Source organism: Molothrus ater, chromosome 5, assembly GCF_012460135.2.
Source record: "Molothrus ater isolate BHLD 08-10-18 breed brown headed cowbird chromosome 5, BPBGC_Mater_1.1, whole genome shotgun sequence".
Lineage (NCBI taxonomy): Eukaryota > Metazoa > Chordata > Aves > Passeriformes > Icteridae > Molothrus > Molothrus ater.
The window spans coordinates 36,044,258-36,062,949 of record NC_050482.2 but is presented as its reverse complement, the minus strand read 5'-3'; the positions used below and the strand labels follow the sequence as shown (position 1 = coordinate 36,062,949).

The following is an 18,692-nucleotide window of genomic DNA, read 5'->3' as shown; positions in this document are numbered from 1 at the left end:
TGACAGAGAGAAATTTTTAAAGGAGTAAGCACAATAAATGTACAGTGTTTTCCTAGTGCATTCGACTTGCAAATTCAACCAGAAATCAATAACAATGGATTGCAAGTTTGCAATTTATGTTTTTAACAAATTCCCTGGCATATTCAGTTTAGCATGGATGCTGATCACATAGGTTTTTGTTTGTTTGTAGCAAGTTTTGTAGCTACAGTATTTAAAAATTAATAAACTAGAAGTTATTTTCAATATACAAATCTGAAACAGAATGGGTAAACAACTACTGATGCAGTGAATCTGAAAAAGCTGAAATTTCTTTGGATTCCTATTGTATTATAATACACCTTCCCACTTAAAGTAATTCACACTAGTAAGCACTGAACTGAGTAAAAGATACTTGCAGAATCAGGCTATTGTTACTACAGAGAAACACTCGCTAAAGAAAGCACAAACACACCTATCTATATCCCCGTGTGCTTTTCCAGCTCAACCTAATTGCATACTTCCCAATACACTCTTTCCAACATGCATTTTATTTTTAACTGTTTGATGAAAGCTGTTCTGAAGATGGCAAGTGTGGGACATTAGTAGGAAAAAGCAAAAACAAATGTGCATTATTGTAAGATTCATGGACATATAAGGATTAAATATTACAAGTCTGCATTGTACCAGGCTTCAGAATTATGCCTGGTGCTTCCTGTGTTAGCTGTTACCTGTTTATCAGATAAACGTGTGGCCTCCCAGTGGTAAGTGATGGGCTAACAAAAGTTACTTTGCAGGGCTTCAAAAGTAGAGCACAACTCTGGAGCTGGACTTAAATTCAAGCTGCAGAGGAAGAAAATTTTAATTGAAGACAAGTTCTACTTTTGATAGCATAACCATTCTGCTGTAACCAATATGCTCACCCACAAAGAATTATCTCACATATAATTGCTTCAATACTGATGAATAAATAATAACTGATGAAGAGACTTTGCTGGTAGTTACTACCACCAGCTGAAGAGAGGGCCTAAGGAAGAGCCTCAGGCCTTTAACACAGGTAGTCATTAGCTGACAGAAATTGTATGGTCTTGAGGTCATTCTTGCTATTAGACAAAAGTATTAATACATTTTTTCAAATACAAAATAATTTTGTAAAAGCTACTAACTGAATTGCATAGTAAGTGCATAGTTATTTTAAACAAGACTGATATTTTCAGTTTTTCTAGTCTCTAGCAAATGACAAAACTCACTGGGAAAAAGTTATTCTGCTGATCAACATCAGGTTTTTTCTTTTTCTTAGACTATTACTGAAAGTCAGCTCTTTAGTCTCCTCAGACTGATCATCACACTTCAAGTAAGGGAATGCCCAACACAGCTGTCCAGCTGGAAGCACTGTACTATATCCAGTCATCTTGTCTTAAGGACATGAATAAAACCATGGTCCCATGCTCAAACTAAACGAACATGAGCTGCTGGACATGTACTGATTCTGATCTAAATCTGCTTATGTGACTCTGTTCACTAGCTCTTCCTGGAAAAAATAATTTTTCACTTTTGCAGATCAAGCAATTATTACTACACAGATCCCATTCTTGAGACCACTAGATCTTTCTTAGTTATATTAAGCCAAACTGAGTGAGACCCCCAGGTACATGTCTGAGAGAATTCAATGCCAGGACTTCTATACAGGCTCTCTGCAAGGCAGAAAGCACTACAGAAACACTAATTATCTCACTTTCCTTTAGCCAGATTATTAGAGCTCCTCCTCATTGGCCAGGGTAAGACTTAAATGTACTGTACAGCTTGTGAACATTAATTGCATCTTAGATAAAGCAATATCAAAACAAAAGCAGTGCAATAAAAGTTGACTTTATTCTGGTGTAATTCTAATAGTAAGAGCTTTCTTAGCCTTAAGGTCTTTGTATCATGACAAAGTACTCAGCGCTGATGGCACTACAATAACACTTAATACAGCTGAAACCAAGACACACCTGGTCATAAAGGTCTCTTTAGAAAGGAGCATGGGTTCTGTCAGTGGAAGTCCTACCCTGAGCAGCTGAACCAGCTGTGATCAGGCAGACACTGCCAGTCCTGCAAAATGTGCTGCCACCACTTTGGAAGAGAAGCAGGGGTAAGAAAAGTGAAACCACGCAAAATTCTTCTTTGGGTACTGTCTTCCTTCAGCATTTCTCCTCCCACTCACCACCACCCAGCTAGATAGCCACTTTCTTTCACAGCTGTTCATCCCATCTGCTCTGGTACTGTCTGCACTTGTCTCTTTAACCCCTGCACCCACAATTGCTCCTGACTTCACTTCTTTCCATACACTTTCTTTTTCTGTTTTGAGCAGATACTCCCCCAGACAAAAGAAACACTTTAGTGTTGCCAGTTGGCATTTTATTTCCATACCTATCTCCACATCCCATCCACAGCAAAAAGGAAGAATAGGAGAATATGAATCTCCCAGAAACATCTTTGCCAGCCATACATTCATCTCCACTGATACACTGTGTACTCCCTCCTTCCACTAATTCAAAAAGAGAAAGAATTTACAGGAGGAAAAATGAATTAACTTATGAGACACTGAAAAGCCATGCAGGAAATAGCGAGTTTTCCATGTTCACCTGACAAAGGAATGAGAAACAGAGGGTTTGGAGAACAGAAGCACTAATCCAAACAGGGGAAAAAAATAAAGCAACAATAGTTGGAAAAGGCCTGGTGGATTGAAAGCACAAATAAAGACATCAATGAAGGAAAGAAACACAGAGATGATGTGACAGACAATACAATCCAACCAGCAATATTTTGCTTTTAAGAAGAAGTTCTTTAACGAAGAACTTATGATGCATGATTAGGAAATGCAAAATAAGACAGCAAGCATGTGGAGGTAAGTGGAGTTTTCCGGATTATTGTACTGTGCAAAGATGACAGTACCCAGATCCCATGATTTTCCCCAGCTGCAGCTGGTACAACTGCTAGAGCCATACACTGATCAGCTAAGCCTGCTTGCAAGGGCCCCCCTCCTACCTCAAAACAACATTACCTCAGGCATCATCCTCATAGAACCACACTGCTCCCTAGTCCATAGCAGCACAGATGACTGCACCTCTGTCCTTTACAAAGGAATAAAGTCCCTGCCTAAAGACAAAGGCAGTTGCTGTGATCTTCTGTAATCCCAGCTGAATCTGAACAAAATATTATATACCTGTAATACATATAAAAAATCAGGTCTGCTTTTAAATTACCTAATCTGGAAGGGATATGGACCAGACCCACATGGACTTAGAGTTATGCGTGTGATAATGATTCACATCCACTATAGGATGCTCCTAAAAATAGCTGCTTAATTCTCTTTTTCCAAATAATTTTAATGAAATACAAAACATCTTCATGCAAGAATTATATAGGCTTTAGCCACATAAGTATTTTGATTGGCTACCTAAGCTTTCCAAAAGGCAGTTTCTATTTAAAACTTGACTTGTATAGAATGTCATGCTTAAGTTTAAACTAATTTGGAGGTCAGTCACATTCTTTGAGAAAAAATGAAAAGTTAACATTTAAGCAATTTTGACCCAAAAATCTGCTTTTCATCTCACAGCTAGTTCTATTCCTCAGAGTTTATCTTCCTTTGACCACAGTACTTTATTAATACTGCTCAGCTGGAAAAGAAGTGAGATTATAATCATTAGCATGCTGTCAAAATTTGAAAGGACAGCCCACTCCCCCCAAAATGTTTTGTGAACTACAACGAGGTTCATGGAACTGCCAAAAGAAAAGCAGAAGTATATGCAAGCTGTGGTCTTTTAGGTGTCTACTAACAAATATAATACACACTGCATTAATTAAAATGAAGATTCACCAATACAAGAAATAGCCTATCAAGATGCTTCAGCTGAAGGTTTGGGTAATTCTCATGAAAATCCATTCATTTTTATATGCAAATTTATTTTAATTATACATTTAACTTAACTGCCATGGATATGGGGGTAACTGTATTTTAGTAAAAAGTGGCTTTGAAGGAAATGAAGAAATTTGAAATTCCATGTGCAAGGATTCCAATGATTTCAAATTCACTCAGTAGCGTCCACGAACTCCTGGCATTGCAATATAAAAGACTCAAAAAGATGGATTACCTCAGCAATTCATCTGAAAGAATGCAGCTCTGAACTGAAGTACTTGCCATGAGTTCATACCTTAAAACACACTCTTTCAACAAAACTGAACCATGATAAAAGATGATCAGATCCCAAATGGAACTGAAAAACAGCAAGATATATTTAACCAATAACCTGGCGCAAACTACTTCCGTATTCCTGGGCGTTATTATACCTCTGTGATAAGGGCTTTATAAAAAAACAAGAGCTAAAACTCTAGACTAACCAAATAATTTCATAGGGTAACAGACTATCTCAATTTATGTAGGATTTTGGTCTCAAAGTTTTCCTTAAGATTAACAAAGATTAACCTATTAATTTTCATAATTGTTGGCAAAGTTCTGTCCAGTGGCACAAGCTGTATCTCCTACATGTGCTGAACCAATAGACTCAAGCATAACTACAAGGCTCTAGTAATCAAAAATTCCTAACAAAAGAATACTTGGATTTTCTGTTCAGATTCCAGGTAAATCTAAAGTCTTGAAAGCAGTTTGGAAAAAAAAACCACATGAACAGCAGAAAGCTATCTGTTGTTCTACAAGACCTAAGTGTGCCTCTGTTTTCAAGGCATCAAATGTATTCAAGCAGCAAAAGTCTACAGGATATGAGCTCTAAACAATATTACAATAAAATGAGTTATGGAGGAAGTAGGTTGCATGTTTCAAATTGACGGTCCTGAGTTCCATCCCCAACCTTTCAACTATTTGGTTATGCCAATAGTGGTGATAAGACAAGGAGTAACAGTTTCAAAACAAAAGGGGGCAGGTTCCGATTAGGTGTTATGAAGAAATTCTTTACTCTGAGGGTGGTGAGATACTGGAACAGGTTGCTCAGAAAAGCTATGGATGACCCATGCCTGGAAGTGCTCAAGGCCAGGTTGGATGTGGTTTTTGAGTAACCCGGTCTAGTGGAAGGTACGCTTGCCTGTGGCAGGGGGGTTCAGAACTAGATGGTCTTTATGGTCCTTTCCAACCCAAACTGTTCTATGATCCTATGACTATTACATAAGTCTCAGCAGCTCCCATATTATTATAGGTTAAAGCACCTCAGTAGAACCACTTCCTAGTCATACTGCCCCCTTGTGTGGTGCCAGAGAGTACTGTCACAGTCTGCTGGTTACAGCAGAAAAGGGCTGAAGAAAGGCCTCCAGTGTCCTACTCAACTTGTTCCAATAACAAAAACAAGACTTATTCGTTGAGCCCTTCAGGACAGCCTAAATGAGCCTAAATGCCAGTGCTTCCCGGGTCTACCTTCCATCAGCACAGCCTCAAATCCATGCTAGGACTCTGGTAGCAGCACAAAAAGCTAGATCAGTGAACTGTTTTGGCTGAAAACTCACCACATTTTTAGTTATTTTTCAGGTCAGTTTTCAGCCAGATCATATGGCTGTACAGAGCTGATGGCTGGCACAAGGGAGGCCAAGAACACCTTTGGCTCAGAGAAGGTGGATCAGCTCCCTCCATTGCAGCACAATGCTCAGGCTGGCTCAAAGTGTCTAAGGAGATACTTCCTGATATGAACAGTCTGCAGCCCTTCCTCAAGCCCCCAGGCTACAGTACAGAATCATTTGCTGAAGTATAAGGTGAACACTCCTTTGCTCAGGCTCACAGCTCAGTTGTCTGGTCCTCTACTTCCAGAACTGGCTCTGTTTTGTTATTCACAGTAACTAAGTAGGAAGGCTTTCTCTGTATGTTCACCTGAAAAATCAAGATGACAGCGCTGTAAAATATTCTATTAAGCTGACAGCATTTCTCATGTATGTTTTGGCTTGTTATACAGTTCTGAGCTTGATATTTGTACACAAAACCAAAACTGACATGAATAAATAAAGGATTTTCTCTCTTGTTTTTTTTTCCAAGGCATAACTCCTGGAATCCTGCCATAGTTGCAAAAAACACCTTCAGGAACTTAGGACTTCCATCAGCCTCAGGAAGCAGATAGGTTGCAAAGTCCTATTCCTGGGCAAAAGATCTAAGAGAGAAATTACTATATCAGCCTTCTGAGCTACTATACAGCACACCAAGGGACACGACAGTAGTGAAGGAAGGAGACTGGAAACCTTACCAGTATTACCACTTTAATAATCTCATGAACACTGGTAATGAAAAGGCTACAGGAAAAACAAGAAAAAACTTCCCAAGAAAAACAAAGTGTAGTTTAACAGCATATTTAAAAGTTTAAAATTTCATCAGATAACCACACCTACTAAGCTAACCATGTACAAAAGGCACAAGACAAACTAAAAATGTTAGACAAACCTCCAGGAAAGGTCCCAAAGAATATATATAATCATTAAATAGACCAGCAAATTTTTAAAATATTAATCAAGAATATCTTTTAAATATTTGCTGGTACGATCCCTTTACAAAAACAGAGGGTTTTCAAAGTAATGAAATGTTTTTGGTACATTAGAAATACTTACAACTACTCCACTCTTGGTGACAGTTTCCCGGTATGTAAAATTGCACACTGCCCAAGCCAGGTAATAGGTGGACATGAGAGGGGTCTGTGAAAAGTGATCTGTAACCCATCCATCTTCTTCAAAAACAGAAGTTTCAACTGGCATGTTGGACAAAGATAAGTAAGTAGCTTGATGTCTGATGCTGATTTTGAATGTGGCCTTGTAGATGGGCTCGTCAAAGCAAGGAAAGGCTTTTCTGGCATGAGTAGGAGAAAACTGTGTAACACCAAGAAACCTAGAAAAGCAGAAAACAAAAATGAAAATTGATTATTAATTATGCCTAGCACTTGATTCACAGACATACCAAATTAGACAATGCTTGACCATTGTGGTTTAAAGGAGGAAACAATTACAACTGAAATACACAAAATATATAGTGTTTGAACACTGCTTGATCATTTCCTTACTACCTCTACTGCAATGCAATAGATACAAATTAATGGTCTACAAATTTCCTATAAATTTGTAGACACCACACCAACACTAAAGAAATCAACCCTCGCCTTGCATCAAACTTCAGGTTCTCGCAGTATTGTTCATCAATATGTGGGGAAAAAAGCAAGCCACTGTTGGCTACACAATGCAAAACAAGCACACTCAGTTCAAAGCAGGATTTAAGAGCCTTCAGGGAATTCACTCTGCCCTGAGGCACTGACAGGGCGCTTTACCTTTCTCTGGGCATGAGAACTTACGGTCACACAGCGCACTCAGGAGGGTCATTGTTTTCCACAGCTGATTACTTCTCTACCAGCTGCATGAAGGCCTGGGACAGAGTACTACATAGCACTGCTGTGTCTGTGCACCTCCAAAAAAACCATTCTGTGAGCTTAGCAGAATCACAAATGAAAGCAAATTATTAAACCTGCACAAAGTATTTCACCATTCTTCTACTAGTGGGTTTTTTTTTTTTCCTGGTGTACTTTATAGAGAGCAAATTCATGTTCTCAGTTTATGGCCCAAATTTTGGAATGATCTCTGAAGGAGGTAAAGGTATTTATTAAGCATGAATGGCAAGAATGGGAAGGCTTTAGCTTGACAATAAAACCTGTAACCTTTTTTTTTTTTTTTGGAACTAAATAAATTTTGATCCAGATACAGAATAGGAAGCCTTCTGAATGGAGATATGTATTTACACATTCAGGAAAAACCCATGATCTTTTTATAGAAAAAAAGAAGCTAAACTTAAAAGGTTGAAATATGGAGTTTGGTAAGAGTATTTTCTGGATGCATGTAGAACAAGAAAATTACCATGGGCCAACCATGTAAATGTGAAGGTAGCATGCATGCAGGCTTTTTGATTCATGTCTCACCTTCCAAGGTTTCATCTGTGGAAATAACTGTGCAATTTTAGATACCAGGCAAACATTTATCAAGATTTTAGAGGCTGACTGTTATTCATCTGTTATTCCTCTGAGGGAAAAAGTGGGTGATATAGGTGATGTGGGTGAATAGCTTTGATTTAATGAAAATGGTGGCACCTATTATTAATCAGTATATAACCATTAATCTGCAATATGATACTCTAACATTGACAAAACAAAAACATAGGTACCCCATAGGGGAAAAAAAGTATCATTAACTTCTTCTAAAACTTTTTGGATTTTACACATATTTTGGAGGCAATGAAGAAATAATTTTATTGAAATGTTACACCTTTTTCTCGCTAGAGTGGCTGATAGAACTAGATATATCTTTTCAATAAGGAAAACTTTTTTAAAACTTGAAAAAATTTTCCACCACTGAAGCAGTTACCAGTTGGTCTTCTTTCAAAAATAAAAAGCCTTTCTTGGCTAATAATTATTGAAGGTATTCACACTTTTCTTGCCTCATGACAAAACATGGATTATTAAAACCAGCATTTTGGATAAGATTGCTAAATCTAAAGTAAAAAGTTAGTGCCAGATATCTCAGTGTTAATCCAAAAAACTCCCATGTCAATGGATTTGTACTACTGCAACAAAGCCAAATCAGCCAATTAAATGAAGCAAAGCAACTTAATTTATATGCAAAGTATTTCAAGTGGACCTGATTCTGCATTCTAGGCACACTCTAAACAGCTACAGACATCAACAGAAGCTTCAAGTGAGCATGGAAAACTGTACTGGCCTGTTATTAACAAAGCAAGAATGATGAACTTTCCTCTGCAATTAACGATTTTAACGAGCTCCGACACACACGTAAATGTGTACTTAGGAAATATTGGTCATACCTGTGATACCCTCTAAATAAGGAAGCTTTCCCTTGCCCCCTCTCCACATCTTCACGCCACTCTCAGAGATCTTATCAGTCATCTTTTAATACATATTAGGCCACTGAAAGAATCCCTTCACCAGGCTAATAAACCCTGATAAACTCTTCATCTTCTGTGTTTTCACAGATAGACAGATATATCCACACAGACATAACTGGGCAAACACAGGGCAGTCAATATTTCATACTAAAAATACACCAACTACCAATAATAGTGATATCTACAGCATGTGCATTACTATCAAACATCGATTTGCTTGCTGTGCCGTAAAGCAAAACAAACAAAATCTTAAAACGGCTTTAAAAAACCCCTAACCATTTAAAGAAAACAAACAAGCTAAACCCAAAACATTGTTTATCTATTTCACTGTGTTCAAGTAAAACAAGCAGACTTCTACAGCGTGCCAAAAGTGAAGGGCAGTTTGACTATTTCATCCTTCCCTTTACACACCTCTCTGGATACCAACACTTTTACCTCCTGTTCCCAAAAATACCACCACAAAAGGTTGTACTTGAGGGCATGACAGGCTCACAGTCTGTCTTCTCACAATACCCATGGCAGTAACTTGCAGGTGTTTTAATTCCATCTTGCCTATTAAAGGAAGATGTGTTTCCTCAATAACCTATTTTGACATCTTAGTTGTTAGAAGATTAAAGAATATGTCTTTGTTTTCTCTGTGTGAGAAAAGAATTTTTTTTTTCCTTTTCACTTCCAAACTTTGATGTTCATTTATATTATGCCTGCATACTCCTCCTGTAGCTCTGTATTATATTCTGTTGATTATTGTCAGTAAATTCTAGCACATAATGCAAGGTAAATTTGTAGCATATCACTTGCATTTTACATTTCAAGTACAGTAAGAAAGATTTCAGTCAGAAAATAAATACTTTAACATAGCTTTTACATTTCAAGCTGATTTACAATGATCACCCGTGAAGGCCAGAGAAACTAACTTTAGGGGAAAAAATCATAAAGTGAAGGCATTAGTATGTTTGTGATGCCTCACAGCAGAATTATTTGCTCCTCATGTACAACAAAAGTGAAAAATGATGGTTTGGACCCTTTTACAGCAAGTACTACTCCAATGAGGCTGATGTACTTTAATTGAATATAAAGTTGTCAAAAAATCAAAGCCCTGCTGGAACAGCAAGGTCTCCCAGAGCATGCAAGTCTGTCTGTCTATCATAACAGAAGCTGTCTGTGTTTGAGGACTAAAAACAGTTATATGTATCATATTAAAAAATGGGTTATTAATCAGAATGCAAATTGTCACTGTAAGAGCACTCTCTGATCAAAAAAGTTCCCTGGTTTAGAATGGGTATTATTCTCTTTATACTATAGTGAGTCATTAAGCCTCTGACAGATGAAAAGGAAAAACACTTTTTCTATTTAACACCTTAAACTACAACCATGCAATGGCTACAGTTATAAAAATGTTTTACTGAAAGAAATATAAGTGAGGGGGTGTAAAGGAAAAACATGTCACTTATTTCAATATAGCAATGCTACCTTATGTAAGGTAAGTAATTTGCCCGTGACTGTACTTAAGTGTATTAAAAACAAAGTAATTTATATCTGAAAAGTTACACACAGAGCACTGCGAAAAACATTTTACCATCACCTTCCACCCTGTGTGTTAAACTATCCTGATGACTGAAACAGTGAATAGACCTTTTTTTTGTTGGTGATGGTTTCTAAATCTCAACTAGGGGATCAGTATTGAAGTGTAGTACAGTAGCTCTGGAGAAATGTCACTGCCACACCTATTTGACAGTTCAATTATTCCTACACAAAGTCAAAGTACACAAGAATAATAACTGCTTAAATAACTTCTCAGACTTGTAAAGTGAGTTATACCCCCTGCTGTTAACAGTATTTTGTTTTCTGATTTGCCCATTTCAATACAGGTCTGTAAGAACTCCCTATTACCCCAACCATTCAGTCAACTGTGACAAAAGGCATTTTATCTGCATCTTTTCTTACAACTGTGCTTTTTCAAATTCCCTTTTTATTTCACTCTGATGACAAATTGTGAAAACTTTATTTCAATCCTGCTTGAGGTTCTAATATCAGGTTTTTGAAAATTGTCAGTAATCATAGTAATGAAAATATGTTTATATAAAAGGGCTTTTGACTTAATTGAGTTGGTGAGGATGCTTTTCATGTCTTAATATTTTTACCCAGTTCTACCAACTATAAAATCTTTGTTTCACTTAAATTGTTTCCACAATCTAAAACACTAAGATTCAGGAAAAGAAAACCTGTCACTGCCCAGATATTTCAAGAAAGGACAGCTTAAAAAGAATCCAATTCTAAAATTATAAACCGTGCCAGAACTATCAAGAAGTCCATCCTTGCCTTTCTTTTCCATTACAAAGCCTCAATGTGGTTAGAAAACACCTTCTTTAAAAAGAAAGCCTCTGTAACTGAACGGGGCCCTCCACAGTAACCCTGCCCACCGCAACAAGGGCCCAGATAGGGACCCAAGAGGCTTTAACTACATGAGTAAATAGAGATCAAGACTGAATCTTACTCTGCCCGCAAATGAATCAGGTTTGACAGGTCACAGGGTGTAAATCTGCCGAGACCCAGCTGTACTGTAAACGTATTCAGCGTATGTGAAAACGCATCCCACCACGTTTTTTCCTTTACCAAACAGAATAAAAGCAAAAAAGCAAAACGGAAGTCTCGCTGCCCTACACGCTGCTATTTGTAACCTGACAAGACTCTGTCATACGAGGGCACACGGCAGCCGAACACAGAGTCTTTGTGTGAAACAGACCCGGAGCCTCTGCCTTGACAAGGACCTAGCGGACATTCTGCCTCACTGGTGGCACCCTTGCAAGTTTGCTCCTTGCCACCGTCCGTCCCCAAGCTGTGCCGGGGCATCTCCTGACCCGGCGGCCGCTCCCCGCAGCGCTCCCCGCGCAGGCGGGGCGTGCAGGCGGAGCGCTCCGCTCACCTGCGGCGGCCCCGGCTAACCCCGGCCCGGCCTCCGCACGGCCCCAGCCCGCACCGCCCCGCAGCAGCTCCGCCCGCCCCCGCTCAGTCCCGCAGCCTCGGCCGCCCTCCAGCCGCTCTCACGGCTGTCTCACGACACCGGCCGGTGGCTCGGAGCGGGCAAGGGCTCGCGGTCCCCGAGAACGCCCGCATCTCTGCTCTGACAGCCGAGCCCTACGGAGATGACCAGAGAGAGGTGGCGGGGGGATGCGAGGCCTGGCCTGCGCTCAGCAGCCGGCCGGCCTTGGCGGCCGTTCCCCCGCCGTAGCCCCCTCACGGGCAGCCGGCCGAGCCCCGCACTCTTCGGCGGGACCGCCGGGGCCGAGCAGCGCGGAGCCAGCGGCATCACCCGCCTGGCGGCGCCGCGGCCGCCGGGTCCTAGCGCCGCCCTAGCCGAAGTTGGCGCGGGGGCCGCCAACTTCGGACAGAGTGGTTGAGGCGACGCGGCCCGTCCGCTACCTTCGCTCGCCGTGGAGGACGTAGGAGCTCCGGAAAAAGCCCAGCAGCTCGTTCTCGATGAGGGCGTTGTAGATGATCTTAAGGTTGTAACTTCTCTGCACCTCCAGGCTGCGGTTGAGGACCACGACGAACACCTGGGTCTGGGGGTAGAAGAAGGTGCGGGCCACCCGCACTCCGCCGGCCAGCTTGTCCTCGGCCACGCGGACCGCCTCGATGTGCATGCGGTGGGCGTGCAGCACGATGTAGCGGCTGGCGTTACGCACCTCCAGCTGCACGTTCACCTCCCCGCTGAAGGTGAAGTTCTCCATGAAGGCGGTCAGCATCAGGTTGTAGTGCAGCGGCCGCAGGTGCCGCGGCAGCCGCGGCCGGGCCCAGGGCGGCAGCTCCCGCCGCCGCTGCCACTCCTCCTCCTCCTCCTCCTCCTCCTCTTCCTCCGCCGCTTCCCCGCCCCGCGCATCCTCCTCCGGCCGGCCGGGGGGTTGCCCCGCACCGTGCGGCTGCCGGGCTACCCCCGAGAGGCTCCCGTTGCCGCCGGCCCGCGGCGGACCGTCGGCGGCGGCGCCGCACTCCTCGAAGCGGACGCTGAGCAGCACGGCAATCATGGTCACTGCCAGCAGCGCTAGGATGGAGACAGCGAAGCCCAGCACCAGGCGCTTGTGCACGGCGATGTGCCGCTCCGTGGTGCGGGGTCTTGGCCCCGCCGCCTCGGCCCAAGGTCCCGGCGGCAGCCCCCGGCTGCCGTTCCGCAAGGCGGCCTCCTCCTCGATCATCATGGGGGTGACGGGCGGGCGCTTCTCACGCTTCTCCTCCAGGGCCATCACGGCAGCGCCGCCCCCGCCTCCCGCGGGGCCGCCGCCACCCGAGGGGGCCCCGACAGCATGGGAGACTCCGAGGCAGGGGGCCCTCGGCCCGCGTGGGACGCACGGTCTCTCACTTCCCAACGAGCCGCATCACCCTGGCCGCCGGGAGCCCCGCGTTGGAGCAGCCCTCAGAGAGGGGAACGGGACGAGGTCGGGTCGGGTCAGGCAAGAGGCGGCGGGCGCTCCCCGCCGTCCGGCCGCCGGGCCACGGCGCGCAGGCAACTTGTGCGGCTTCTGCGGGGCACTTCAGCACATGCCGCCGAGCGCACCTCGGCGCCAGGGGGGAGGGCTCTGCCGCCCCGGCCCCCCGCTAGCGCCGCCGTCCGCAGGGAGCTCTCTTTCCCCCGCGTCCCGAGCCGCCGAGGCCGGGGTCGGGCTCCTCGCCCGGCCCCGGCAGCGCCCGAGCCATGCGCGCCCCCGGGGCGCCGCCGCGCAGGTCGGCCCGTCCCAGAGGGACTCGCCCGGCAACGGGGGCGGTGGCACCGGACAGCGGCGCGGGCCGGGCCCGTCCTCCTCTTCCTGATAGCGGGTCAGGCTCGTGAGAGTCGCTCCTCTTATTTTCTCTTTCCTGTCTCCTGCAGGTACAGAGCAATCTCCCGGCTGGCTCGAGCAGAGGCGGCTATATATAGGCACCGGGGAGAGGCGAGGGAAGGGAAGGGAAAGGATGGGAAGGGGGGAGAGGCGGGCAAGCCCCGCCGCCCCTCGGCTTCAGCGGCTGCTCCGGCTGCCGGCGGTGACGGCGGCGCCCCGGGGGAGCGGGCGGGGGCGGGAGGCGGGGGCGACGCGGGGACGAGGGAGGCTTTTCTCCGGTGTGTCACACGCGGCGGCTCCGGGGGAGGTCGCTGAGGCGGCGAGGGAGCCCCGGCCGGGGCGGGCGGAGGGCGAGGGCAAGGCTGCGCCGGGAGTGGGGGAGACTGCAAAGCCTCCGAGCCGCAGGACTGCCCGGGATTACACACGAATGCGTGTGCTCTCCACATAAATAGTGAATGCCCTTATGTGCCATATTTATAGAGACTTAATAAAGAGCCGCCGACTACGTGTTTGAACGACAATAGTGCTGTCATACTAACGTGAGGATGGAGCTCAGAAAAGGATAAATACTCCTACTTAAATCGATAGGATTAATATGCCCGGGAAAAAATCGCGCCGTAAGCGTTGGCTGGTACTTTCAGAAATCCCCCTGCCGTAACTCCGCGGCCCCAGGACTTTCTCTCTTACTCTCCTTCTGTCAGTGCTGAACCCCCACCCCTCAGCTGGAGGGATTTAAAGATGTGTTAAATGCTGCCTGCGATAATACAGCAACACTTGGCTTGAGTACCCCCAGGAGTGAGTCCCTGTCTGGAAAGCCGAATCAGCCTACTTTTTCCACCTGCACCCAAACTTTTGTACATAGGATCTGCAAACACACAGAATTAATATATACAGCAAGGATCTAGATCAATGTCTGAGAGCATCTCTGTTCCCCTTATTTTGCTTGCATACTTCAAAAACTATCTCTGTTCATTTTCTCTTTTGAAGCTCTTCAGCTCCAATCTTGTAAGCAGTCACAGATGTGTCTATCTTTGGCATTCAATCCTGTGGAATCTATGGGAATATATGCTGTACATCAAGTTAAATGCATACATAACAATTCACAGGATTAAAGGCCTTACTTTCCATAGTGAAAAGAACAAAAAATAAAAATCAAGTCCTGCACTTCTTTCATAAGCAAAGCAAATCTGAAGAGTTTCATTAAATGTGATATATTAGCCATTTTACTTCAAGAGGAAATGCCTAATCTTTCTTTGTCCTGAGTCTTTGACATCTTCAAGAAGTGTTACATCACTTTGCATACTGTTGCAGAATACAAATGATCATTTATTGACACTTAAACCAGATTAAGGATTACCAGTTTCAGTATAAGGAGTTTGCTAGCTTCCTTATATATTCCTATAGAAGGATTGTGTTCAGGTCTACTGTCTCTGGAAAGAAATGAGTCTTTATTTTTATCTTGCAGCACAGTCTAAAAAATGTTTTTAATCTTAACAATTTTTAATTAGAGGTATGTTGATACACTTGCTCATTGTGTTTGTATGTCCTAGGAGGACTAAGATTTTGCTCAATAATTAGTGTTGCCCTGTGTTTCCTGTGGTGATATTTGGCTGCCCACCTGTTAGAACAGGTCAAAGAACAGAAACATTTTATTATCCAAAAAGAGCCTTCATTATTTGTTGACTGAAGTTTGAAGCAGAAAGGTAGAAAACTATTGCTATGTGATTTGGAAAAAAAAAAAAAGAAACTGACATGGCAAAAAATAACATCCAAAGCTACAGGTTTAAAATGTCAGTTTCTATATGTTTCATTAAACCCTTTAAAAGTGGGCACAAAAGGAAGTGCCTGAGTGCTTTTAAGATTTTGTGTGCAGGCTGTCAGTATCAGGCATTAGTAAAATAGGCAGTGTTTTCCTCTGTCGCTCTCTGAACTGCACTTTCAGTTATGTTTGTTCTTGTCAGCAGTGCAGGGAGATGTTCAGGCAAAGATGTAATTCAAGAGTAGAAGTAACCTGGATTAAAGTGGTACATTATGTCCTATTTATAAACATTTCTGACTTTTAATAATTTTAATTAAATACAGTTCGATAGTTACAAATTTCACAGGTTAAGGTTTTTGTGAAGCCTTTTCAGAAAAGCAGTGAGTAGCAGGTAGTTGGGCTAACCGGGTCTGTCACTTCTAGAGAGGGAGATAACAAGTGTGTGTGTGTGTGTGTGTGTGAGAACACAGGAGCATCATTCTGGCCATCTTGATGTACAGATAACAAATACATAACTCTCCAGGCTGAAATCTTCCAAGCCCTGCCAAGGAAGTCAGTCATGCAATTTAGCTTCAACAATAATAGGCTATAAATTGTAGGGTCAGTATGAGAGAGGGTATGTAAAAGGTTTAAGTTGCATCCTTATGAGGAGCCATGAGGCTGATTCCTTTTAAGCCAAGTTGGAATAGCACTCCAAAAACTGGCACAAGGCATGAGTGGTGGGAGTTAAGGGCTGTCTAGATTCACCTCCAAATTTCATCATTGCAGAAACAAAGTATTGAGAGGTTTGCAACCCCTCCTCTTTGGGCTTGTCAGTCTGGAGACTTACAATAAGAAGGTGCAGCTAGGTATTGTGTTAAATAGCTCATGAGCCTTGACTCATCCATCATTCTGAAACTTCATATTACCAGATTAACCTCTTCTTCATATTAGTAATGACAGGTTTCTAAAATATAGCTTGACCAGATACAGGTCAAAGAAGGTATTAACTTGGTAATTTGTTCTCAAATGCTTCTCTCTGCAAGTAGTTTAGTGTACAGACTGCTACCTATAGCCATTTTGCTGAAGAAAATACAAAGGCATGCAGCTCCCAAAAAAACTTGTGTGTACATCTGGGAAAAATTCTTGTTTTTTCATTTGTCCACGGTTATAAACATAGACATGGATTTCATGGGGTTTGCCTCTGAAGCTTGCAACTCCTTTGGTCTTTCTGCAAAGGCTGTTTGAAAATATACTAGAAAAAATATCATGGATCATTTTTTCCAGCAAAGTCCTGATATTGACTTCCTGTTGTTCAAAACTTCCCCTAGGCCATCAACATCTTGAATGCAATCTCATTTTATGAGCTTATAGCCTAGGTTTTCAGGTACTCATACAAAATAAAAGAGAATGTCTCACCTTAACTGAATTTCTATGGAGATGGCCCTACCTAGACAAGTATCAGAAGAAACATGGATAAACTTCAGATAGCACAATTTCCAATTCTATACCAGCTTATATCATGGCTCCCAAAGAGCTGATGAGGGACCCACATAAAGCTGTAGTTTATGTTACATTAAGATTGCACACAACACCTCTCAGTATTCACACTGGTGCTTTACAGTCTTGGAAGGAAAGCACTATAAATGAGTAACTTCATTGTATATCATGCAGCTGGGTACAGTTCATCCAGCCCAGAGATTGGCACATTATATTTTTCTGAGTCTGCCTAAATATGGCTGCTTTTTAATCCAAGTGATCCATCCTTCATTCATCTGTATATAGCAGAAGTTTACAGACAGATTTGATCATACTGACACTACTCACACAAAAAAAAAAAAAAACAGGAGGCTCAGAAAGTGTCCTTCTATGCAAAGCCCAAAATCAACGATTTATATTGGGAAAAATTACAGGGGAGAAAAGACTGCATCAGCCCCCATCAGTCAGTGCTCCACTGACCCTTTCAGCCTCAGTCAGACATTTCTCTGGTCATAGCTGGATTCTCCTTGCGTACCTTAAAGTCAAGGATACCCATAGGTCTTAATCCCTCCTGTTTAAGTTCTAAAATGGACTACACTTCATAGCCTACTAATATATTGGCCAAAAAACATCAACAAGGTGACCTCTCAGAGTATTATGAGCTACTCACTCCCCACAGACACAGCTTCTGTCTAGCTGTTACTTACAAGACCAAGTGGGGGGTGACTGTTTCCAGCCACACAGGTTGCCAGTGAAGCAAAAGAGGAAATTGTCAGTCTATCACCCATTAGCTTTTCAGTTATGACTAATTCCTCAAAGAATTGATACTGCCTAATGGGATAGCTGTGTGCTCTCGAGGCTTACAAGTAGGCCAAAGAGAGTGGAGTGGGACAGTGGTCCTATATTTAGTGGTTTTTTAGTTGGTTTTCTTTTGCTTTGTTTTTTCCAAAAGACGTTTTCAGTAACATGTCAGGTTTAACATATGGCACTGGGGAATACACCTTCTGTTTAGTTTAAAAATTGCTGCTAAGAAAAATGCTAAGGGAAAGACTTTCTAATTAAAAGTGAAAACACTGGATTGTAAAACAAGCTGACACACGGTGATTTGTGGTGGCTTAAACATCCCAAGAAAAGGAACGTGCTTTCCATTGTTTTCTGCTCCTTCACCCTCATGTCATCTGTATAAATGACCTTTCTTACTTGAGTTCATTGACAGTAAGCACTATTTATGTTTAGTTTATAGCTAGAGATGTCCAGATGTCGAGGTATGGCTTTATCATGGACAAGTTTTGTGTTTCCTTTTTTTTAAGGAATAGATACATGAGGAAGGGGCTTGGTGCTATGGGTAAAGTCCTATGGAGTGAGAAGATAGAAGTTTGCCAAAGGACAGAGAGGCTCCGTAGTAACCTCGATCCTTCTCTTCCCCTCCTTCTTTTTTCTCTTACCATCACCTCTTGCTTTCCTGTCACCTCTGGAGTTGGAAGGAACATCAGAGGAGGCATCAATAGAACATTGTCTGGGCACCACCAGGCCCCAGTGACCACCTGCTGCTTTCCATTCACCTTGTGCCTTGAAATCACACCATCGCCACCCCTTGTTGGGGAATTTACTTCCTTTGTATTCCAGCCCTTTTAAACTACTCAGTACTACCCTACAAAGTCATAATACTTTTTCATTTTTCAAAAGTCAGCATTTTCTTTCTCAAGTTTTAGGAATAGAGTATCTACTTTCATATGAGACCTAAATATTTTAAATTTTCAATTTAGGTGCCTGAAATGTATTC

General features: G+C 42.8%; 1 protein-coding gene across 1 annotated transcript in view; it reads right to left on the bottom strand.

Moving 5' to 3' along the window:
• The window catches only part of TRHDE (thyrotropin releasing hormone degrading enzyme), a 205,088-nt gene extending 191,215 nt beyond the window's left edge, over positions 1 to 13,873 (bottom strand). Inside the window, exons 1-2 of the mRNA XM_036400346.2 lie at positions 12,302 to 13,873; positions 6,553 to 6,826 (exon numbers count right to left, since the gene is read on the bottom strand). Coding sequence (XP_036256239.1) covers positions 6,553 to 6,826; positions 12,302 to 13,119 — 1,092 coding nt within the window. The 5' untranslated portion in view covers positions 13,120 to 13,873. The remainder of the gene's footprint in view (positions 1 to 6,552; positions 6,827 to 12,301) is intronic.
• Positions 13,874 to 18,692: the final 4,819 nt, after the last annotated feature.